We start from the raw sequence: 25685 nt of genomic DNA, 5'->3' as shown, positions 1-25685 counted from the left end.
ACCCGTAACATATTTTAAAAAATCCCAATCAAAAGCTGTCAGTTTAAGCTAAAGATATTTTTTTTTTGTATGGGCTGCGTCTCAATCCACCTCCTCTGCCTGTCGGGCTTCCGCATCTGCGGTGGAAAGTGTTTGTCAGACAAATTTATGTTGTGCCTGAACAGTTTGGCCTACATACTGTAGACAACTCTATGGAAAGGGGAGACTCACGAATACGATTGTGTTCTGCTCTAGGACCCCCACGAGTGTCATGAGAATCTAGAATCTGAAGGCAACCCATACAAACAAATGGAGGTATTGTGCCAACAAGGTAAGGGGTTAAATGTGTGTAAAAAAATATATATTTCCTGACCTTTCTTATACACAAGCTTGGAACACCTGTATTTGGGAAGTTTCTCACATTCTTCTCTGCAGATCCTCTCAAGCGTTGTCAGGTTGGATGGGGAGCGTTGCTGCACAGCTATTTTCAGGTCTCTCCAAAGCTGTTAGATAGGGTTCAAGTCTGGGCTCTGGCTGGGCCACTCAAGAACATTCAGTCACTCCTGCTTTGTCTTGGCAGTGTGCTTAGGTTTGTTGTCCTGTTAACCGTCACCCCAATCTGAGGTCCGGAGCACTCTGGAGCAGGTTTTCATCAAGGATCTCTGTACTTTGCTCTGTTCCTCTTTGCCTCGATCCTGACTAATCTCCCAGTCCCTGCCTGTGAAAAACATCCCTACAGCATGATGCTGCCATCACCATAGTTCACAGTAGGGATGGTGCCAGGTTTCCTCCAGACATGACACTTGGCATTCAGGCCAAAGAGTTCAATCTTGGTTTCATCAGACCAGAGAATCTTGTTTCACACGGTCTGAGAATCTTTAGGTGACTTTTGGAGCTCTGTCAGAGTGACCATTGTGTTCTTAATCACCTCCCTGACCAAGGCCCTTCTCCCCCGATTGCTCAGTTTGGCCGGGCGGCCAGTTCTAGGAAGAGTCTGGGTAGTTCCAAACTTCTTCCATTTAAGAATGATGGAGGCCAGTGTGTTCTTGGGGACCTTCAATACTGCAGACATTTTTTTGGTACCCTTCCCCAGATCTGTGCCTCGACACAATCATGTCTTGGAGCTCTACAGACCATTCCTTCAACCTCATGGCTTGGTTTTTGCTCTGACATGCATTGTCAGTTGCCATTGCCAGTGACAACAAATCTCAATTTAAAATTCAGGCTAACACAACAAAATGTGGGAGAAGGGTGACGTGTCTAAGCTGGGTTATCACTAGACCAAGGGCTCTGCATGACTTGCATTAATTATTATTAAGGGTATGTTTTGGAACTAGCTGGCCGACTGGCCGGACCTATTTTGCCGGCCGGACCTGCCTGGCTGGTGAATTAGTAGGTCAGGCCAGCAAGATAGGTCTAGCCAGTTGGCCAGCTAGGTCTGCCAGATAAGTCCAGCCAGGTAGGTCTAGCTGGCCAGCCAGCAAGCTAGGTAGGTTGGTCGGGCCAAGTAGGTCCGACCAGCCAAGTTGGTAGGGCTAGCAGGTCGGCCAGGTAGGTCTGGCTAGCCAGATAGTAAGGTCATGCTGGTCGGGCAGCCAGGTAGGTCTGGCTAGTCGGATAGTAAGGTCATGCTGGCCGGGCAGCCAGGTAGGTAGGTTCCAAGTGGGTGGGCATGGCTGCACCTGCCCAGCCACTTGAAATCCATAGAATAGGTCCTAATGAATTAATTTCAACTGACTCATTTCCTTCTGTGAACTGTAACTCAGTAAAATCTTTGCAATTGTTACATGTTGCATTTATATTTTTGTTCACTATATAAGAATATACACTATAACAATTATCCGGCCATGTAAAATCCTAATTCAGCCTACACAGATATTGCACATTTCATTAAAAAACAGACATGCTTGAGAGTAGCACAATCACCAGATGGTGTTGCAAAGTATTGGAAAAGTAGTATGGGTTGCACCTCCATCACTCGGTCACGTCATTGCCATTGTTATCAACACAGGCACATTGATGTCCAAAAGTAGAAAGGGAGCTGATAACTGTTTCGCCCAGTGATGTAGTCGAATCACTAAACCTCAAGTCCGAAATCGAGTTCCAAGTCCCCTGTGTCCGAGTCCAAGTAAGAGTCAACAATTATCGAGTCACATGTCCCTATGGCTGAAGTCCCCGTGCTCAAGTCCTGGTCCAAGTACTGAATTCTGAGTCGTTGGGTCCACATTAACTCACCGTTTTCTCAGAGGAAAAGAGGGAGACTTGGCTAGTTCATTGGTTACAGAACCTCGCTATGACAAGCGGTGGGGAAACTACACAAGCGACAAGCGATAGAGACTACACATTTTTAAACGTTTCTACACTCAAGGGACAGAGACATAGCTAGACTGTTGTTTTACTCTTAAACTTAATGCTATTGTTTTTCATTTCGTAAAACAGCTTGTGTTTCATAACCAGGCTGCTGGTGACTGTTTAGCTACAGGTGAAGCAAGAGAGTCGCCTAAGTAATGTGTATAATAGGAGGCAGAGCCTGTCTGCTCACGCTCATCGCTTGCTCCCCAGCAGCTCACAAGCTGATATAGGCTAGGCTGTGTGTGCCGGGTGTGGCGCGTCCTTCCCACTGCTGAACGGAACTGTGTTGCGCATCTGTGCTGCAAATAATAATTGTGCTTATCACTGGAAAGCTCTCAATCTCTCCAAAAACTATTGTCCTGTCCACTCAGTAGTCAGATTTTAGTCACAGATAATTTAGTCTCCTCCTGTTTAAGTCAAATGAAAGGTTTTTCTGGGTTTATTTAGTCAGTTATAACCTCCTCAATTGCAGCTGAAAAATAGGTGTTTGACATATTTTTGTCACTATTATGTTTACAAAATGAACACTGCCCATAGATCTGGGAATAGTCATATGACACACCATCATCCTGGGCATGGGGCTGCCACACAACACTGACAAGGGAAAAAAACATTGTTACAAACAAAGGTACATAATCCATAAATGTTATAGCTGATATACCTGGAGCAGCAGCACGACCAGGTGGACTGGGGACAGTAAGGAGTCATCAGACCAGGTAGTCCTGAGGCATGGTCCTAGGGCTAAGATCTTCCGAGATAAGGGAAAGAGAGAGCGAGAAAGAGAATTAGAGGGAGCATACTTAAATTCACACAGGACACCGGATAAGACAGGAGAAATACTCCAGATAAAACAGACTGACCCTAGCCCCGGGCACATAAACTGTTGCAGCATAACTACTGGAGGCTGAGACAGGAGGGGTCGGGAGACACTGTGACACTGTCCGACTATAACCCCAGACAGGGCCAACCAGGCAGGATATAACCACACCCACTTTGCCAAAACTTTGGGGGGGGGGGGCCGGCAGGAAGATCACGTCAGAGAATCAACCCACTCAAGTGACGCACCCCTCCTAGGGACGGCATCGAAGAGCAACAGTAAGCCAGTGACTCAGCCCCCGTAATAGGGTTAGAGGCAGAGAATCCCAGTGGAGAGAGGGAGAGGCAGCAAGGGTGCCTTTCCGTTCACCTTCACACTCCTGGGCCAGACTACACTCAATCATAGGACCTACTGAAGAGATGAGTCTTCAGTAAAGACTTAAAAAGGTCGAGACTCTTAACCTACAAAAAATTACATGGGCTTGCTCCTAACTATCTTTCCAATTTGATCGTGCCGTACATACCTACACGTATGCTGCGGTCACAAGATGCAGGCTTCCTTATTGTCCCTAGAATTTCTAAGCAAACAGCTAGAGGCAGGGCTTTCTCCTATAGAGCTCCATTTTTATGGAATGGTCTGCCTATCCATGTGAGAGACGCTGGAGGTAGGGCTTTCTCCTATAGAGCTCCATTTTTATGGAATGGTCTGCCTGTACAACCATCAAGATTAATTGTCAGATCCAGATCCAACCAGTGGTTGTCTTGCAAATAGGTTAGGCCTTAATGTCCTTTGGGACACTCTTTTTAGAACGTTGACATGCTGTATGTTTAACAATATTAACACTGGATGGCGCTGGAGGGGTTAGCTGTCATTTTACAGGCTCCCGACTAAGTGTGGTATTTTGTGTTTTTCGCATTGATTTTATTTTTTTTTGTACATAATGTTTTCTGCCTTTGTTGCCTATGACCAAAAATATCTTCTGGACATCAGAACAGCAAGTACTCACCTCGATCTGGACAAGGATTTTTTCTTCAATGATGCAGATACGAAGGACGTACTGCTCTTCCTGGACCAGGCCCAAATCCCCATCATCAGTAAGTGGGATACCTGACGAGTGGATAATCTGCCTTTCTCTAATATTAGGGAAGTCTCAAGGTTTTGCTCGCCTGAGCTAGAGTACCTCATTAAAGGCAGTAGACAACACTATTTCCCAAGAGAGTTTTCATCAACATTTTTCGTAACTGTTTATTTACCAACCCAAACCGATGCTTGCACTAAGACTGCACACAACGAGCTGTATAGGGCCATAAGCATATAATAAAAAGGGATTTTAAGCAGGAAAACTGAAATCTGTTTGACCTCATTTCTACCAGTGTGCAACTAGAGGGAAAAAACTCTAAATCCATTTTACACAGAGACGCATTTGTAGAATAGTGAAGACGTCAAAACTATGAAATAACACATATGGAATAATGTCGTAACCCAAAAAGTGGTAAGCAAATAAAAATATTTTATATTTAAGATTCCATAAGTAGCCACGCTTTGCCATGACAGCTTTCCACGCTCTTGGCATTCTCTCAACCAGCTTCATGAGGTAGTCACCTGGAATGCTTTTCCAACAGCCTTGAAGGATTTCCCACATATGCTGAGCACTTGTTGGCTGCTTTTCTTTCACTCTACAGTCCAACTCATCCAAAACCATCTCAATTGGGTTGAGGTCAGGCGATTGTGTACTCCGGGTCATCTGATGCAGCACTCCATCACTCACCTTCTTGGTAAAATAGCCCTTACACAGCCTGGAGGTGTGTTTTGGGTCATTGTCCCTCCCCTTCCTTTTATAGGTTAAATGACAAACTGACCATTTGCTTCTACACTTTTGTTCTTGTTTTGTTCACTTCTGTAAATTATTTTAGTTCAACATGCTTTTTACAGGTTTACATGCTACTTGTCTTGGAGTATGTTTGAGAAGTAGGAAACGTTTATAACGTGAGACTATAAAATAAAACAAATATCTCTAGTCACCTTGTCTGTGTTTCCTTAGCCCTGCAAGACTAAGCTTCTCACAAGTCAACAAGAGATTTGGAAGGCTGGCCCTGTGACACAAGTGTTTGAGGTAGCAGGGCCGGCCCTAGCCCTTTGGGGGCCCTAAGCAAGATTTGGTTGGCTAATTGAGTGGCTGACATAAGAGAAACTGCTAATGCATAACCACATTTCAAAATTGCACCTTGTGTATTCATTCTACTAATCTAACTCAACAGTAAATTGAGACCCAGACGGAGTTCCGCCAAAAAATGCACTTTTTATCTAGCGATGGCCCCGTGAGGTAACAACACCCACACCTTGCTCACATAGCAACACCATTTCTCCTCATGTCATTGCTTCACCTGAGTCACAAGGGTCATTGTCTACATTAAAGCTCTTTCTAAGACACTGGGATTAGTCAAGGATCCAGCAGGATACCAGCTGACCTGAGTTTATAGAAGCAGCATGTCAATGGAGGAGGCTTTGGTCTCATAGCTGAGGAGGCTTTACACTGTGTCATGGTCAGACAGCATTTAGAAAGACAAAGACATGAACAAGCACTGCTTTATCAATACACAAACAAGCAAAGTTAACATCTACTCTCCAACTCCTAGTTTAAGAATGCCGCAGTCATTCAGACAGCTACTGCATAACATTTCCCAGTTCTAACATACAAAAATAACTCCAAACAGCTGATTTCTGGGTGGATAGACTATTGTAAGTATCTAAAGTCAGCTAAATCTGAATCAACCATCGGAGTTTGTGTTTGATCTGATCTCAGTCTTCATCTCTCTGTCCCTTGTTTCATCCTCACGGCCTCCATCACTAGCTTGAAGGCTTCTCTGTCATGGCGATTTCCTTACTAGCACCTTTGGCTGTAGAGAGAAATAAATAAGACCGTTTTATTTTACGAAAATAGTTTCCTCATAAACTGTATGTGTGTACCTGCTTGGGAGCTCCTGTGTAGGTGTTGAATGTAGAGTAGGTTGAGGAACACAGTGAATCCGATGCAGGATGAGATCATACTAACCAACAGGAAACTATGACTGCCTATACTGTGGATCAACTGAAGAGAGAAACACATTACACAGTGTACACTAGGGTTCCCCAACTAGTGGCCCGCGGGACAAATTTGGCCTGTGTGTGGTTGTATTTGGCCCGCAAGAGTTCAATCATTATTGAACTTAAAAGACTAAAACCAACAGGAAATCAGCTCTGAGTGATTTTAATTTTGGAAACCTGTTCCTAAGTATTCCCACGCATAATAGAGAAACAAGTGATTGTATTCAGAAATGTAAGAAAAGTTTGAAATTATTGTTTTAGTAAAATATTATACATGATTGGGCTTCATTTGGTCACTTTGCAATCGACAAATGATCTGTCATTATGTTCTGGCCCCCCAACCATCTGCTCAATAAAGAATTGTCCCGTGGCGGAATCTAGTCGATGATCCCTGGTATACACAGTCTATTCATAAAAAGCAGTCAAACACACGCACTCCTGTGTTCCTTACCTGTCCTGTGAGAAGCTGCAGAACCATCTCTCCCATACCAGCACTGGTCACCAGGACTGTATTGACACAACCTGAGACAGGGAGAGGAGACTATCTATATAATCTCAAATATAAGCATTCTTACTGTGTGTGTACCTTTATAGTTGACCATATCTTCTGTGAGGGCCACCAAGCAGGGGAACACACTGCTGATGAAGACGCCCAACACACACGTCCCCATGAAGATGAACACATGGCTGGAGTACAGGATCAACAGCAGACACTGCACCACTATCATCCCCACTTGAAATAGAGGGAAGGGCAGGAGAGCAGGAGAGAGGTACAGATATTTATTTTGGTTATCATATGTTCATGCCCTTCTCTCTAAATACAGTTGTAAGGAGGACATCAGAATATTTACCATGTGTAATCTACCTCTAAATGCTTGTTTGACTTTATTTGAATTCAAACTGGGTTTCGTGCTCTTCACATTGTATGTGTGTGTGTTGTACGAGTGTGCAATAAAGACCTCTATGTAACCACCTGACTGTTTTAAAATATACACCAATCTCAAATATCTGATCATCTCTCCAATAATGTCTTTCTCAGACGCGTCATATAAAGCTGTTTCACTTCAACACTCACAACGAACCGCCCTTGCTGTCTCTGCCTGGCCGGTTCCCCTCTTTCCACTGGGATTCTCTGCCTCTAACCGTATTACAGGGGCTGAGTCACTGGCTTACTGGGGCTCTTTCATACCGTCCCTGGGGGGGGGGTGTCACTTGAGTGGGTTGAGTCACTGATGTGATCTTCCTGTCTGGGTTGCCCCCCCCTCCCTTGGGTTGTGCCGTGGCGGAGATCTTTGTGGGCTATACTCGGCCTTGTCTCACTATGGTAAGTTGGTGGTTGAAGATATCCCTGTAGTGGTGTGGGGGCTGTGCTTTGGCAAAGTGGGTGGGGTTATATCCTTCCTGTTTGGCCCTGTCCGGGGGTGTCCTCGGATGGGGCCACAGTGTCTCCTGACCCCTCCTGTCTCAGCCTCCAGTATTTATGCTGCAGTAGTTTATGTGTCGGGGGGCTAGGGTCAGTTTGTTATATCTGGAGTACTTCTCCTGTCCTATTCGGTGTTCTGTGTGAATTTAAGTGTGCTCTCTCTAATTCTCTCTTTCTTTCTCTCTCTCGGAGGACCTGAGCCCTTGGACCATGCCTCAGAACTACCTGACATGATGACTCCTTGCTGTCCCCAGTCCACCTGGCCGTGCTGCTGCTCCAGTTTCAACTGTTCTTCCTTATTATTATTGGGCCATGCTGGTCATTTATGAACATTTGAACATCTTGACCATGTTCTGTTATAATCTCCACCCGGCACAGCCAGAAGAGGACTGGCCACCCCACATAGCCTGGTTCCTCTCTAAGTTTCTTCCTAGGTTTTGGCCTTTATAGGGAGTTGTTCCTAGCCACCGTGCTTCTACACCTGCATTGCTTGCTGTTTGGGGTTTTAGGCTGGGTTTCTGTACAGCACTTTGAGATATCAGCTGATGTGCGAAGGGCTATATAAATACATTTGATTTGATTCTAGTTTACAAAAACAGAAGTGTGTCTGTACCAGGCTGACATTGATTAGTCGTTGTTGTGTGTATCTGTATGACAGATATATAGATGCCAGTCTGCCCGCGGTGACAGATGCCCAGAACACACTGGTCAGATTGCCACACAAGATGGTTGGCTGAGAGAGGGGAGGAGACACTGCGTAGGTGTAAATGAATCCTGTGTAGGAACCCTGGGTTAAACAAACAGGAATTAGTAGGTTGACAGTGAGCAGTCGTGTGTGTGTGTGTGTGTGTGGCAAAGTTCAGTCTCACAATGATGCCGTCGGTGATGTAAGAGGCGGGGCGATCCTTCATTTCACCATAGTTACAGCAGCCAAGCAAACCACAGTGACCTGGATTTACAGTACAGAATTACATGTTTAGTACAGGGTTATTCAACCCCAGGCCTGGACAGCTACAGAGTGTTCAGGCTTTTATTCTAGCCCAACACTAGCCATGTTTTAGTTGGTGAGACGTTTGGAGTTGGGGCTGTAGTGTCTATGGGGTTCTACCCTGGCAGCTGTTGTGGATATTTTAGGAGGGGGTCTTACATTGGGTTGGGTGAATGTGTGAGGTGTCTTACCCTGTGGTGGTGTGAGGGGAGTATTGTTAGACTTACCCCTGGGTTGGGTGAGAGGTGTCTTATCCTGTGGTGGTGTGAGGGGACTATTGTTAGACTTACCCTTGGGTTGGGTGAGAGGTGTCTTACCCTGTGGTGGTGTGAGGGGAGTATTGTTAGACTTACCCTTGGGTTGGGTGAGAGGTGTCTTACCCTGTGGTGGTGTGAGGGGAGTATTGTTAGACTTACCCTTGGGTTGGGTGAGAGGTGTCTTACCCTGTGGTGGTGTGAGGGGAGTATTGTTAGACTTACCCTTGGGTTGGGTGAGAGGTGTCTTACCCTGTGGTGTGTGAGGGGAATATTGTTAGACTTACCCTTGGGTTGGGTGAGAGGTGTCTTACCCTGTGGTGGTGTGAGGGGAGTATTGTTAGACTTACCCTTGGGTTGGGTGAGAGGTGTCTTACCCTGGATGTTGTGGTCCTGTTCGTTCTTCTCTGAGGTTTTCTCCTTGTCCAGCAGATGAGGGCTTTGGTTGGAGCAGGGAAACAGCCGCTCAAGGTACATCAACAAATACACTGCTACAGGTACAGGCAGCTAGAGAAAGAACATACACAATTGAAAATATTAAATAAAAAAAGCTGTGACTCGCTGGTTATTTGTTATTTAAAAGAGCCATCTATCTCAGTGATCTATAGGAAGCTTGCCCCGTGGTACAATGTCCCTTTGTTTTGTTATTCAAAACAACCAGCCACTACTGCTAACCTGCAGCTACTGTATCAACCTCAGCTACAACGCAACATTCTAACTGCTAACAAAGTGCTTATACACTTACATTAATAAAAAGACATGATCCAGAATGAGTGGGAGATGTTGGTGGTGATGATGATGCCCTCTGTGTGGAGGTGGAAGTGGTGGGATACATTGTGCAGTGGGGTTGTCCCTTTGCCTGCCAGGGAGCTGCAAAGGTGATGGGGGTCAGTGGAGGAGTTGGCTGTCATGTCCCCCCAGAATACAACTCCCCTCAGACAGGAAAGGGTCTGCTACGAGGGGACTCACCAACACACCCAGCCCTATGAAGAAATGCAGGACCTGAGGAGATAGGAGGGGAAAATTTGTGATTAAAATACCATTGACCCCGCTCACTTTCTCCTCCCCTTCCCCTCTCTGACCTGTATCTGAATCTTTCTGGTAGAGTTTCACCAGCTACTGGTTGGCAATGGTGTCAATCACCCCCATTGCCATGCCAGATATTGCCATGGCAATGCCAAGCATCAGCACATGGTGGCATAGTGGGATTATGGCAAAAACCACATCTCACGCCCTGTCATAAATTTAATGAGAAGAGGATTCTCTTTTCCCCTCCAGTATTGGTGAAAGGAATGTCCTTTGTTAACAGACTGAATGGTCAGTGGGGAACTATTGAAAACTAATGTCATGCTGTTTTTTATTTTGACGTCATTAAAAATGATGGACGAAATACTGTAACTTGGAAAGTATATCCCCTTTATCTGTAAAGTTTCCATCCAATACATTGTGCATATAATATGAACAAGGATTCAAGTATTTTTGTTCAGAGATTCTCTTATACCTCCTAAAATCACATTCCTATCTACTATAAACTGTGCATAAGTAAGTAGCCACACCCCAATAAGGTCAGATACCCTGTCAGACTGACAGAACCGCTCCCTTCGGCCAGAGGGCATAAAAGGATTGTCAACAGAAATAAACATTAGACCAGGAAACGTGAGGCAGGAGCTACACATTTCAAATGGGTAGAACTTTGAACCTCAACACAAGGTGAAGAAATACCTCACCTCTGAGACCAGAACATTGCCAGATTGCAGCTGTACGTGTAAAGTGGTCTGAATCCTGAACCCTGAACAATCAACACGAGGCGTAGGCGAGGATCTCAACTCCCAGACAATCACTGGTACGGCTGATTAGCTGTCCTAAGTCAGATTTCGAGGAAAGCGAATCGAAGAGGACCATTCTACAACGCTTCAAACCCTCCCATCCTATTACGAGTCTCAAACGGCAAAGAAATACATTCATGATTTCTTATTCCAAATGGGCACCGGTTTGTGTGCAAAGTATTTGATTAAATGTGAGAATCGTTCTAAAATGTATCCACGATAAGTGTCCCTTTTTATCTCTCCCTCTCTTTCCCCCCCTCTGTAACAAGCCGTCATATTGTCAGTCCGCTAGGGATCTTCTCATGTATTAAGTGTGTATTTTATCCTGTTTTCTTATTTTAGTTAACTAGTAAATAAATAATTAAACCAATTGATATAGTACTGAATCATGAGTAAGGCTGGGGTTTTTGCAGATGTATGAGGTTACGACTGTTCAGAATGATATAATAAAAGGTTCTGATTAATATGTTGACTGTTTTATGGATGTTATAGGTAAAGACCTTATAGAGTTTAATTCGGGAGTTGGTAACTCTTTAAATAACCTCTTCCATGGTGCCCCAAATTTCTAATGAGTTAATTGTTACATCATTAATTTAAAAATTGGGTAACAATTAAACATAGTTAGTGGATTAAATGAATAAACAGTCATCAGATTAATGAAAGTAAAGTTACAACAAGGTAATTGAGCCCCCTTGCTGGCCCTCTCTCCACTTCTAGACACATCTGGTCTCCCATCCAGGAAGTGACTGTGCCCAGGCCTGCTTAGCTCTCCCTCTCTGGCCTTAACCCAGGGCTAGAGGTAGGGTAGCTGAGGGTTTGTTTCTCCAGCTCTACTAGCGTGGGCAGTATTGTAGCAGGAATGTCCCCTTGACCCAATCCCCACTGATAAATGCTACATTCGTATTTACCCTGTTTGTCAGAGTTTCCGACCCCCGAGGCACCTAGTGTCCAGCAAGCCCCGCCTTATCTCCACCACTGCCCTGGCAAATTTCCACTCTCTCGCTCTGTGAGCTGGTTTGAGAACTAACGTTCCATTAGACTGGGTCCCTAATAAACACAGAAAGTTGCAGTTAACACCAGAATATGTACATCTCTTTTTTTCCTCTCTCCCTCCCCAACACCAGAATATGTTCTCTTTCTCTCTTGCTCTCTACCTCTCAATCGCTCTCTCTACCTCTCAATCGCTCTCTCTTCCCATCGCTCACTCTCTCTCCCTTCCTGTTTCTCTCTACTCCCCTTCTCCCTCTGTTTTTATGTTTTCTCTTCAGTGCTCAGCTCTGATACAGGTGATACAGGTGTATGTGTAATTGTTCCCATACCACTTCATTGGTATGGGAACAATATTGGCAGTTCTTAGAGGGCAGTCATTTGTTATGTTCTGGGGTGGTGACAGAAGCAAAATACTCAACTTCCCAATTCATGAGCATCACTGAGACAAATTCACACAAGGCATTGTTGGCATCTTGGCAACCCCTCCCATATCCTGAACACTAATTACACCCTAATGCCATCCAGTCAGCGCTTTGCCTAATGCAAGAACCAATGGAGCACTGGGAATCTCAGATTGCGCTGGTAATTCTCATATAGGAACGTCATTGGGAGGAAAGAGTTTAAACAACTTAAGGATCAGACCCCACCACACACACAATTTTAGCCAAAAATGACATACCCAAATTGAACTACCTGTAGCTCAAGACCCGAAGCAAGGATATGCATATTCTTGATACCATTTGAAAGGAAACACTTTGAAATTTGTGAAAATGTGAAATTAATGTCGGAGAATAACACATTAGATCTGGTAAAAGATAATACGAAGAAATAAAAGTGTTTTCAATTTTTTATGTTCCATCTTTAAAATGCAAGAAAAAGGCCATTATGACTTAGGACTCTATGTGTAATTTAAATGTTGGCCACTCGGTGGCAGCAGTGTATGTGCAACGTTTTAGACTGATCCAATTATCCATTGCATTACTGTTCAAAATGTTGTATCAAGTCTGCCCAAATGTGCCTAATTGGTTTATTGATACAGTTTCAAGTTCATAATTGTGCACTCTCCTCAAACAATAGCATGGTATTCTTTCACTGTAAATAGCTACTGTAAATTGGACAGTGCAGTTAGCTTAAATTCTTGTTAATCTTTCTGCCCATATCAGATAGGTCTATGTCCTGAGAAATGTAATTTTTTACTTAAAACGTCATGCTAATCACATTAGCGCACATTAGCTCAACCGTCCCGTGTGGGGGGAACAACATTTGTCACAAACCTTTCAGAAAATTATGAAATTGGCAATTTTAGGCACTTTTTTAGACCTCTCAACTTTTGGCCGGAGGTAAGACCCTATGATCTGTGAACAGTACAGTCATGGCCAAAAGTTGAGAATGACACAAATATTAATTTTAACAAAGTCTGATGCCTCAGTTTGTATGATGGCAATTTGTGTATACTCCAGAATGTTATGAGGAGTGATCAGATTAATTGCAATTATTTGCAAATTATTTGCAAAGTCCCTCTTTGCCATGCAAATGAACTGAATCCCCCAAAAACATTTCCACTGCATTTCAGCCCTGCCACAAAAGGACCAGCTGACATCATGTCAGTGATTCTCTCGTTAACACAGGTGTGAGTGTTGATGAGGACTAGGCTGGAGATCACTCTGTCATGATGATTGAGTTCAAATAACAGACTGGAAGCTTCAAAAGGAGGGTGGTGCTTGGAGTCATTGTTCTTCCTCTGTCAACCATGATTACCTGCAAGGAAACACATGCCGTCATCATTGCTTTGCACAAAAAGGGCTTCACAGGCAAAGGATATTGCTAACAGTAAGATTGCACCTAAATCAACCATTTATCGGATAATCAAGAACTTCAAGGAGAGCGGTTCAATTGTTGTGAAGAAGGCTTCAGGGCGCCCAAGAAAGTCCAGCAAGCGCCAGGACGCCTCCTAAAGTTGATTCAGCTGCGGGATCGTGGCACCACCAGTACAGAGCTTGCTCAGGAATGACAGCAGGCAGGTGTGAGTGCATCTGCATGCACAGTGAGGCAAAGACTTGGAGGATGGCCTGGTGTCAAGAAGGGCAGCAAAGAAGCCACTTCTCTCCAGGAAAAACATCATGGACAGACTGATATTCTGCAAAAGGTACAGAGATTGGACTGCTGAGGGCTGGGGTAAAGTAATTTTCTCTGATTAATCCCCTTTCCGATTGTTTGGGGCATCCGTAAAAAAGCCTGTCCGGAGAAGACAAGGTGAGTGCTACCATCAGTCTTGTGTCATGCCAACAGTAAAGCATCCTGAGACCATTCATGTGTGGGGTTGCTTCTCAGCCAAGGGAGTGGGCTCACTCAGAAATGTGCCTATGAACACAGCCATGAATAAAGAATGTTACCAACACATCCTCCGAGAGCAACTTCTCCCAACCATCCAGGAACAGTTTGGTGACGAACAATGCCTTTTCCAGCACGATGGAGCACCTTGCCATAAGGCAAGAGTGATAACTAAGTGGCTCGGGGAACAAAACGCTGATAATGTACACATTTTCACGTAAATTGTCTTTCCATCGCATTTTCAACTCTACCGATAGTGATCACAAATAAATAGCTAAATTTGCCTTCTCTGGTCTTGGAAAGTGCGCTCTAGCCAACAGCTTGCTGATACAGTGTGGGTAGGCTGAGCGGGTAAGCTAGTCTACAAGATGGTTATTGTGGATAAGAGCCAGAATATTTGCATTTGTCAAACAGCAGTCAGGCATCGACAATCATGTCGCCAGAATAAGACCCTTGATATTTATTGGAAAGGAGCATCAAGATCACCATCCTGTTTAGTTCATCATAACTTGTTTCAGCTGTAGCCTAATGAACTGCATGGTTTCCCGAGTCATAGAGGGAGGACCACACACCATATTATGACTCCAAGTCTACTTCGATATGATGGATATTAAATCAATATTTGCACATAAGGGAGTTTTCATTGTCATTTCTCGCATAATACAGACACAAGAAGATCCCAGGACCTTGTCCAGTGTATTTTGTTGACATCTGGAAAATTGACAGAAAAAGTTGCTGTTTCCATCAGGCCTGTCATGACATTTGTTTTTATCAGACATGTGGTTGGTTGCGCAACGTTGTCCCTGAGCATTTCGTATTATTCGGTACTTATATCTGAGACACTCCATTTCGTATGCTACGTATTAATTTGTGGCTGTCCATCACATATTTCATATGATATGTTATGAATTACAATTAGTGTTATATGTTACGAATATGTGAAACATACAATATGTTACGAATTTGCTAAATGTATGATATATTACGAATTCTAGCTAGGTGGCTAACGTTAGCTAGTCTTGGGGTTAGGAGTTGGGTTAAGGTTAGGGAAAAGGTTAGCTAAAAGGGTTGAGGTGAGCGTTAGGTGAAGGGTTAGCTAAAGGGTTAAGGTTTGGGTTAGGAAATGGGTCAGCTAACATGGTAAGTAGTAAAGTAGCAAGTAGTTGTAAAGTTGCTAATGAGCAAAAAATGGTCCGTGGTGAGATTAGAACTCGCTAAAATGTTTCAAAGTAGACTATCATGTGGATGTTATGACTGCCAATCCCTCTGCTGCACACCAAAATTAGTGGAGGGGCTGCTGTTAATTGCTGTTGCCGAAAAACAAATCCCAGGTTATAGTTTAAAAATCACTTGAAACAAATTTTACCCCAACCCTGGCTGGTACACATTGGCCACACCAGTAGCCAGACATCTGACACTCACATCTTCTTGAAGATTCCTCCCAGGGCGCTCCCCAGCATGAGGGAGAGCTGTTGGGCGAAGAAGAAGATCTCCTGCAGAGTGGACTGGGTCTGACACCTCAGGTCCAGGATGGTCGGCCCCAGGAACGCAATTACACAGCCCGAAACTAAAGAACACGCTCCAGTAGGTCAGGGTGTGCTGCCAGTGGTGCTTGAACAAAGCCCAGACCAGATCATCTGCTAACATCTCGTTGTCCCCCCCCCCCCCAATATATCACTGTAAACATAACTATGTAATTTCAATAATATTAATAATACGCAATGAAAGCACTTGTGCTGATTATAGACACTTAATAGCGCGTTTTTAAGTTTCAAAAGATTACGACCCCCCCGCCCTTTGCCTCACAATGGTTTGATCCACTGCCAGTTCTTTAGCTGGCAAGGCGATATAGGGTTAGTATCTACTGTCCGAAAGGCACTCAATGCACGTAACTGACGTGAGGTTAATCCAGTCAATCGCGCCAAATCAATGTTTTTTAAATGTTTTAAATGTTGCCAGGGTTCACACACTAGCTGAATTTGCAGAGCTAGCGCGCAAACATTGACTATCAAGCTAGCTAGTACCTATTCCATTTATGTGGCGTTGTCAAAGATGGAATCTTTGCTATCGTCAGTTTATTCCAAGATCAGCATGCAGTGCTTCAAAGTCCCTGTGATAAGGTTAGCGATAAACTGAACAGAACTACACCCTCTTCTACCATTGTCTAAAATATATTTAATGGTCTCGTTGCAAAAGCTAAATTGTCGCCAGGGAACTTTTTAAACATTTATTTCACCTTTATTTAACCAGGCACATACTGGACTGATAAGGAACAGTGCTATACCTATTATTATTAGTAGTAGTATTATAATGATTTAAACATTTGAACAAGTTGGGACAACCCTTCAGTTAACTACTGTACCTATAAATTATCCAGTAGTAGTGATTATGCTTCCTCAATATACATTTAACATATTACAACGTAGGCTGTGTTTCAGCACTACTTTTGGTGTCCCCCTCAGGAATTGCTCTTGAGAAAATTTGATGTAATTGTCCCCTCCAAAGTTGGTATCAGATTTTCGCGCCTGCATCTTCCACGCTAGATTTGACTGTTTAGCAATAATCTATGTTATGTGAAGTGCTATTGTCGTTATTTTCCGTGTAAAGCATTTTTATGGAATAGTTTTAAGCGTGCTGGGTTTGTCCATTGACTAGTGGTCTGTGTTGCGACTCCTGTTGGTCTTCCTCAATCGCATTATGACCACGAGATTCATGATCTTAATAAATAGGTTATGGTCAATATCTTAAAGTAGATCATGAGTGACGAAATATGGATGATTAAATGTCCAAATTAGTATGAAAGGCCAGATTTGGAATTGTGACACCTATTGAACACTACATTTTCTTGCTTTCTATTTATTTTCCGTCATGATTGAAGACGCTCAGTCATAGACCGTATTGTGTATAAGTACTGAATCAGAGACGGTCATTGTGCTACAGAATTATATAATTTATTAATTTATCAGTTATTTATTATTTGATCACTTTTGGCTTCTTGGCAGTCACAATACATTCAGTTTCTCTTGTTTTAATAAGTGCTGTAGATAAATCACACAAAATATTGAATATCACATTTTATACAAAATCTAAATATACTTTATCTTTTATAAAACATTTAGACATCATCTACAGTCATTTAATACAGTCATCACTTGTATCATCTGGCATAAAATTCACTGAGAAAACAGAAAAACATCTCCTAAAGGTCCAATGTAGATGTTTTTATCAGACATCAAGTCATTTCTGGGTTACAATTAAGTACCTTACTGTGATTGCTGTCTATTCAAAATGTCAATAAGAAATTAATATCTAAATAACCAGATAGCTTCCTTAGCAAAGAGCAATTTCTAATTTTGCTAAGACTATATGGGAGTGGTCTGATTGAGGGGAAAACTGAAAACTAGCTGCTATTGCCAGAGAGGTTTGGAACTCTCTTTCTTATTTGACTATTAACTAATTTACCGCCTGGCAGTAAACAGGTGGTATTTTCAAACAGCTCTCACACTAAAAGGGCATTATCATCATTTTCACATTTTCACAGTATTACTCAAACCTCATAGTGTGGAAATATACATAAAACACAGGAATATCACATTTGACTGCACTGGGCCTTTAAGGTACATATATATGATTTATTTTCATTACAGTACAGTATTTAAAATATCTTTATTTACCACAGCAAAACATATACAGTAGGCTAATACTTCTGCCCCAGAGGTTGCTAAAATAAACAGAGGGGAAGTTTTAAAGTGTAATACACAGATCGCCATCTCTCCCAGTGGGTCCCAATGCTTTTGGCTTCCCATCCTTACCTTATTTCCTTCATGGCCACTGATAGGACTGGATAAGTGTCCACCATATTGCTTTTACCTGTCAGTTTTTTCAGTTAGGTGGTGAGGAAGTAAAGGAGACAAGGAAAGTTATCTCGATAAGATTATTGGCGTTGTCTCCAGTGTGGGGTAGAGAGAACTGCATCTGAGTAGTCTATAGTGGCTCCCTCTCCTTGTTCCCTTTCTTTCATCAGATATAAATGTGCTGGACACACAGAGGTGTAAACAGATTGAATTCTAGTAGGCTTACCCCAAATTGCTTTTCAGTGACCCTGTCTTTTGTATAACAGTTTAGATGAATGAGAGGAGAAGAGGAACCCCCTCAAGACTAGATGCACCCTAGGTTAGGAGAGAGGTAGGTGAGAGGAGGTTAGGCGAGAGGTAAGGGGAGACTATGTTAGAAGACAGGCTCGGTCCAAGCATAAAATGGAGACAGATTAGACAGTGATGTCCAGATTATTTAGGAAGTATCCTATATCTGCTCTGGGAGCCAATTGGAATTCCCAAGCCCATTTCATAGGGGGGGGGGGAAACAACTGCACACTTCAGAGAGAAGTGGGGAGATCAGAATTTGTGTTCCAGTGAATGGAAGTGAATAAACCAATTGGAATAGTCAGTTTCCATTTGCAATTCCGTGTTCATTATGTAATGGTCTTTGTCTAATCCTTCTTCATCTTAATCTAGAGCCAGTCCAGGAATACTCTTCAGAGGTGATTTCAGGCTTGTGCAAATAGGAGACTCAGTGATACGAACACTAACCGTGTGTTATTCACTAATGCAAAGCAAATGCCCATAGGTTTCTTTATATCATATTTTGAAGAAAGAAATCTCAAATACATTTTACTAAGGCCATTTCAAAAACTGTAATACTGATTTGAATGACATCCCCACTAGGTGAAATCAAGGGGTGGTTATGTAGAGGAAGGTTTGCCCAACCATACAGATTTAGTTTGGATTTAGTTTTTTGGTCTCAGATGGTGGTTGTGTTGCAAGGTGCTAACTCTGTGTTATTTTATTACAAGGGGACATGAACAGAAGGAGAGGAGGAAGGGAAAGGGAGAAGTGGAGATCATTGAAACATGCAGAGTGATTGGTTAGCTTGGGTGTCTGCAGGGGGCTGAGTAGGAAGGGGATTGGGTAGGAGAATGGGAGATACTTCCTGGTCAGTCCCAGAATCATGACAGTAGAATTCTCATATAGAGGGAACTCGGCTCCAAGACGTTTGAGGTGTAGTGCTAGTTTATTCTCAGAAACCCTGTCTGTATCCATCCTCTGTTGTGGGGAGGGAGAGGATTAGATGTGTGTGTGTGTAAATTTAACTTGAACCTTTATTTAACCAGGAAATACCTTTTAGGTTAGACTGATGTGACCTGGATGTGTGTTTGCATTTGTATTTCTGTTTGAATGAGGGATTGGAGTGTGTTTGTCTTCAAAGCCGATTCCTCCTTGAGGGTTTCTCTCGCCCTGTCTGCACTCCATCGGCTGGTCGTCCTTTAGAATATGCTCTGCCTTCTGTTCTTCCCCCGACCTGGGTTTGGTAAAGAGAACAGGAGGATCACATGAATGAACTGAACATGTTTCATGGTTTATTTGCAGTAGTTGTTATTCGTGTTATTGTGATTGTTTATGGGAGTAGTACTGTATTTGTTGTACTGTATTGTACCTGGAGGCTGGAACACTGAGCTGCGGTGGCCTGGGTCTTTCTGCAGTTTAATTTCTCTGAGAGAAAACACAGAGGAGGCTAGAGAGAGGTGAGAGAGAGAGATGTGAGAGAGGTGTGAGAGAGAGGTGAGAGAGAGAGGCGAGAGAGGTGTGAGAGAGTGGTGAGAGAGAGGTGAGAGAGAGGTGAGAGAGAGAGGCGAGAGAGAGAGAGGCGAGAGAGAGAGAGGCGAGAGAGAGAGAGGCGAGAGAGAGAGAGGCGAGAGAGAGAGAGGCGAGAGAGAGAGTAGAGGAGAGAGAGGGAGGCGAGAGAGAGGAGAGAGAGCAGAGAGAGAGGTGAGAGAGAGGTGAGAGAGAGAGAGGTGAGAGAGAGAGAGGTGAGAGGTGAGAGAGGTGAGAGGTGAGAGAGGTGAGAGGTGAGAGAGACAGAGAGAGGTGAGAGAGAGGTGAGAGAGGCGAGAGAGAGAGAGGTGAGAGAGAGAGGTGAGAGAGAGAGGTGAGAGAGAGAGGTGAGAGAGAGAGGTGAGAGAGAGAGAGGTGAGAGAGAGAGAGGTGAGAGAGAGAGAGGTGAGAGAGAGAGAGGTGAGAGAGAGAGAGGTGAGAGAGAGAGGTGAGAGAGAGAGAGGTGAGAGAGAGAGGTGAGAGAGAGAGGCGAGAGAGAGGTGAGAGTGAGAGGTGAGAGAGAGAGAGGCGAGAGAGAGAGGCGAGAGAGAGAGGCGAGAGAGAGAGAGGCGAGAGAGAGAGGTGAGAGAGAGAGGCGAGAGAGAGAGGCGAGAGAGAAAGGCGAGAGAGAGAGGCGAGAGGTGGGAGAGAGGTGAGAGAGAGAGGTGAGAGAGGTGAGAGAGAGAGGTGAGAGAGAGGTAAGAGAGAGGTGAGAGAGAGCAGAGAGAGAGGTGAGAGAGAGAGGTGAGAGAGGTGAGAGAGAGAGGTGAGAGAGGGGTGAGAGAGAGAGGTGTGAGAGAGAGAGGAGAGAGAGGTGAGATAGAGAGAGAGGTGAGAGAGAGGTGAGAGAGAGGCGAGAGAGAGAGAGGCGAGAGAGAGAGAGGCGAGAGAGAGAGGAGAGAGAGGCGAGAGAGAGAGGCGAGAGAGAGAGGCGAGAGAGAGAGGCGAGAGAGAGAGGCGAGAGGTGAGAGAGAGAGGCGAGAGAGAGAGGCGAGAGAGAGAGAGGCGAGAGAGAGAGAGGCGAGAGAGAGAGAGGTGAGAGAGAGAGGCGAGAGAGAGAGGCGAGAGAGAGAGGCGAGAGAGAGAGGCGAGAGAGAGAGGTGAGAGAGAAAGGTGAGAGAAAGGTGAGAGAAAGGTGAGAGAGAGGTGAGAGAGAGCAGAGAGAGAGGTGAGAGAGAGAGGTGAGAGAGGGGTGAGAGAGAGAGAGGTGAGAGAGAGAGAGGTGAGAGAGAGAGGAGAGAGAGGTGAGAGAGAGAGAGAGGTGAGAGAGAGGTGAGAGAGAGGCGAGAGAGAGAGAGGCGAGAGAGAGAGAGGCGAGAGAGAGAGGCGAGAGAGAGAGGCGAGAGAGAGAGGCGAGAGAGAGAGGCGAGAGAGAGAGGCGAGAGAGAGGCGAGAGAGAGAGGCGAGAGAGAGGTGGGAGAGAGGTGGGAGAGAGGTGGGAGAGAGGTGGGAGAGAGAGGTGAGAGAGAGAGGTGAGAGAGGTGAGAGAGAGAGGTGAGAGAGAGAGGTGAGAGAGAGATGTGAGAGAGAGAGGTGAGAGAGAGAGAGGTGAGAGAGAGGTGAGAGATGAGAGATGAGAGAGAGAGAGGTGAGAGAGAGAGAGGTGAGAGAGAGAGGTGAGAGAGAGAGAGGCGAGAGAGAGAGGCGAGAGAGAGAGGCGAGAGAGAGAGGCGAGAGAGAGAGGCGAGAGAGAGAGGCGAGAGAGAGAGGTGAGAGAGGTGAGAGAGAGAGGTGAGAGAGGTGAGAGAGAGAGGTGAGAGAGAGGTGAGAGAGAGAGGTGAGAGAGAGCAGAGAGAGAGCAGAGAGAGAGGTGAGAGAGAGAGAGAGAGAGAGAGAGAGAGAGAGAGAGAGAGAGAGCAGAGAGAGAGGAGAGAGAGAGGTGAAAGAGAGGGAGGGAGTGAGATAGAGACAGCATGAAGCACAAAACATAAATTGCAACTTAATACATCATTCTCACCACATGATTGAAGTCAAATACATTTAATGTGTGTGTCTTACTGTCTGCAAGGCTGTGGATGTTCTCTCCCAGCGTGAGGAAGTAGGGGTGTCTAAGAGATGCTTCAGCTGAGACTCTGGTCCTAGTGTCATACTGAAATAACACAGGGAAATACACACAACGTCAGAATAAAGGTTTGGTATTGAACACTATTGGTTACAGGTTGGTGTAAGTGTTTTTCTTACCAGGAGTAAAGCAGTTAGCATGTCAATCCCCTCAGTATCCAGCCTGGAGAGGACAGTAGATTCTGGTTATGTTACTGGGTTGTGGTTTGTGTTACCTGAGCTAGTGGTTGGTGAGTGGTCTTATTGCGGTAATGCTGTGGTTGTGTTACCTAGGCACGTGGTTGATGAGTGGCTGAGGTCTGTACTCGGGGAACATGTAGGATCTGAACTCATCATTATTGGAGATACCTGGCCAGCTGTCTTCTTTTGGGGTACCTGAGAGAGAGCGAGAGAAAGCGAGAGAGAAAGGTTAATGTAAATGCTTCATATTCTATGTCTGTATGTGGGGTTGTCTGTATGTCTTTGAATCTAGTTACCAGCACGATTGCCCAGTGGTATAAATGAAAGAGTAGAATTACCAATGATTCTGAAGACTAAGTGCAGCTCCTCTTTCACTGAGGAGCCGGGGAACATGGGACGACCTGTCGCCATCTCAAATAGAATACAGCCCACGCCCCTTTAACACAGACACAGGAAGCACAGACACAGAGGATTGAAATGGAAAGTAAAGGGTGCGTTTGACATAGCAGATTATTTGTAGATCAGTCAGTCATTCACAATTGACCCATGATACACCACAGTTTTGATGTTCTGGAACATGTCCAAAGTGATCTTGGGAGACTAATGCCTGAAGGGAGGTGGTAATGCTTCACAGTGTGTATGGAAATAACAAACCCCTGGAACCGCACACACACTCACACTGATGGACTCACATCACATGGTCTAGACCACCATGTACACACACCACACACTCACACTGATGGACTCACATCACATGGTCTAGACCACCATGTACACACACCACACACTCACACTGATGGACTCACATCACATGGTCTAGACCACCATGTACACACACCACACACTCACACTGATGGACTCACATCACATGGTCTAGACCACCATGTACACACACCACACACTCACACTGATGGACTCACATCACATGGTCTAGACCACCATGTACACACACCACACACTCACACTGATGGACTCACATCACATGGTCTAGACCACCATGTACACACACCACACACTCACACTGATGGACTCACATCACATGGTCTAGACCACCATGTACACACACCACACACTCACACTGATGGACTCACATCACATGGTCTAGACCACCATGTACACACACCACACACTCACACTGATGGACTCACATCACATGGTCTAGACCACCATGTACACACACCACACACGCACACAGACACATAAGTAAATATTTCACTGTTAGTCTACACCTGTTGTTTACAAAGTATGTGACAAATACAACGTGATTTGACACAGAGCAGGGGATTCGTCAGTAGAACAGAGACACACACACAAATCTAAGAGCAGGCCTGTGTACAAGCCAAGGTGTAAGAGAGTACAACGATGTCCTCTGCTCTGATGGAGACCCATCCACTGATGAAAATAATGTGTTGCAAATTAGTTGAAAGTTGCTGAATTGTGTTGCTGGATAACAGCATTTGAAGATTCAAGGTAAATTCATGTGATGCAGAAATGATCACCATGGTGATTACTCATATCAGGAGTGATGGCTTCTATGTGAGTTAAGTGAAGGAACAGCTTAGCTATGTTGCTGTGATCATGTATAGGGTGGACAAGACATCTGATCAAAACATGGTTTCTATCGTTTAGGTTTCCATTGTTGTTAATGAAGGTTAATCAACGTGACAGACATGTAGAGGTTTTCTGAAAGGATTCTGTCTCTGAGTCAGAATGGAGATCTGTGTGTGTGTGCATTTTTGTGTGTACCTGTGTAGTGTACTACTCACCACATGTCGATGGGTGTAGAGTACTCTGTGGTACCCAGAAGTACTTCAGGGGGGCGGTACCATAGAGTCACCACCTCGTTGGAGTAGGTCTTAGTGGGGACAGACTTGGCCCGTGCCAGACCTGACCAATCAAACAAACAGTCATGAGCTGGATCTCCGAGAGGGAACGTTATCTACTGATCTGGTCATCTACATGCCGAATGGGTGTTGAAAAGGTTACTAAGTTACCAATGTCTGTGTATCTATCTGTATGGGGAGACTATCTGTATGTGTGTGCGTGTGTGCATGTCATACCAAAGTCAGCTAGTTTGAGCTCTCCCTTGTCGTTGATGAGCAGGTTCTGAGGTTTGAGGTCTCTGTGAAGGATCTTCCTCTTATGGCAGTAGGACAGACCACGTAACAACTGGAACATAAAGATCTACAGAGAGAGTGAGAAGAAGAGAAGATTAACTGTTTTCAGTAGGGGTGACAATAACCATATATTTAGAGTTAGGTCATTGAGGTTTCTGCTTTATGATGCATTTACATGATACAATACAATCAAATAATTCCACATGGCAGCCATGTTAGCTCCCCATGAGAAGTATTGACCAATAGCAATTCCTGGAATTTTTCTTAATTTTAAACAATGCTACAGAATGTTACTGAACTTCTAAAATTAGAATCCAAATTCTTGTCATAAATGGATAAATGGACTGCTCATTGGCAACTACATGGCGTCTGTTTCTAAAAGGTGGCCAAACTCTCTATTGCTCTGGGGACTAACCTTGACGTTGTTCATGCTCATCAGGTTTCCACAGTTGTCCAGGTACTGTTTCAGATCACTGTCCTGAGAGACACACAGACAAACACACACACTATTTAAGAACATGAAGCTATGTAAAAAAAAAATGTAAAAAAAGATACTGATTATTAAACTGCTCAAAGTATCTGAAAGATGTTTGAACTACTCACCAGGTACTCAAAGACAAGAGTGAGGGAGCGTTCTGTGTGTATGATGTCATGCAGTGTGACAATGTTGGCGTGTTTTAGGTTCTTCAGTAGAGACACTGCAGAGAGACAGAGAAAATGGTTTGATGTACCTCTGGCTGCATGGATGACATGGTAATTACATTTTAGCTCCACTGGGTGGCGTCACATCCATTTCTATGGGCACAAGCACTGTTCATGACACAAACTGTTCACACACTGTTCTTGTTGGCAGAGAGAAAATGTTGCATGTTTAAACATTAAAGCTTATTTTCTGCAATTCTACACATTTTTGTCATGGGTGCAGAGAAAATGTTGCATTTTAAAGCACATTTCCTGCAATTCTACACACTTTGCCATGTCTTATGTGTGTTCATGTGATATTTGAGTGACTCAAACGTTTATCAAAAAATCCATGGGCTAAAAAACGTTATCTGACATGGGCTAGTTGAGCTGGACATTTTTGACAAATAAATAGATGTATTATCATGTCAGTCATAGTATGCAATGACTGGCATGATGATGCACTACCCAATAACAAACTTGCACCTTGTGCATTCTACTATTCCAACTTTCTAGAGTAAGTTGAAAGCCAAACTGAGTTTCTTACATTTACATTTATTTATTGGGGGGGGGGGGGGGCACTGAGCTACAGTAGTAAATCTCAGCCCTGTTGAAACACGTTTGTGGGTATGTGTGGTGTGATGAGGGGTGAGCAGAGGTTAGGAGAGAGGTTTGATGGCTGTGTGTTACCTTCTCTGATAGCTGTACAGGGCGCTCCCTCCTCGTGCTCTAGCCTAATCTCTTTCAGCGCCACCAGGTTCTCTGTCAGTTTGCTCCGACCCTTAAAAACGGTGGCATACGTCCCCTACACGGGATCAGGAAATAGGAAGGAATAGTCAATGCCAAATGTCTAACCCTGACCCTTTTAACTACTGAGTCTAACCCTATCCCATAACCTTACCCCTAACTATTACCCATTAAGAATAAGGTTAATTTTGCTACCAGGCAGCT

The 25685-nt window shown here is 44.2% G+C and overlaps 1 protein-coding gene and 1 pseudogene across 3 annotated transcripts in view; both read right to left on the bottom strand.

The window, feature by feature from the left end:
* Positions 1–5520: 5520 nt before the first annotated feature.
* Positions 5521–15691, bottom strand: LOC139412617 (major facilitator superfamily domain-containing protein 4A-like; annotated as a pseudogene).
* Positions 15692–16973: 1282 nt separating this feature from the next.
* The window catches only part of LOC139413482 (cyclin dependent kinase 18), a 54726-nt gene continuing 46014 nt past the window's right edge, over positions 16974–25685 (bottom strand). For all 3 annotated transcript variants that reach the window (XM_071160937.1, XM_071160938.1, XM_071160936.1), the window contains 11 exons: positions 25425–25539; positions 24657–24751; positions 24469–24531; positions 23997–24120; positions 23703–23823; positions 22275–22372; positions 22026–22131; positions 21877–21919; positions 21694–21784; positions 19538–19615; positions 16974–19402 (listed from right to left, as the gene is read on the bottom strand). In XM_071160937.1, coding sequence (XP_071017038.1) covers positions 19368–19402; positions 19538–19615; positions 21694–21784; positions 21877–21919; positions 22026–22131; positions 22275–22372; positions 23703–23823; positions 23997–24120; positions 24469–24531; positions 24657–24751; positions 25425–25539 — 969 coding nt within the window. In that variant the 3' untranslated portion in view covers positions 16974–19367. The remainder of the gene's footprint in view (positions 19403–19537; positions 19616–21693; positions 21785–21876; positions 21920–22025; positions 22132–22274; positions 22373–23702; positions 23824–23996; positions 24121–24468; positions 24532–24656; positions 24752–25424; positions 25540–25685) is intronic.

The sequence above is a fragment of the Oncorhynchus clarkii genome, chromosome 7 (assembly GCF_045791955.1).
Source record: "Oncorhynchus clarkii lewisi isolate Uvic-CL-2024 chromosome 7, UVic_Ocla_1.0, whole genome shotgun sequence".
NCBI lineage: Eukaryota > Metazoa > Chordata > Actinopteri > Salmoniformes > Salmonidae > Oncorhynchus > Oncorhynchus clarkii.
This window is presented reverse-complemented; position numbering and strand designations above follow the sequence as displayed.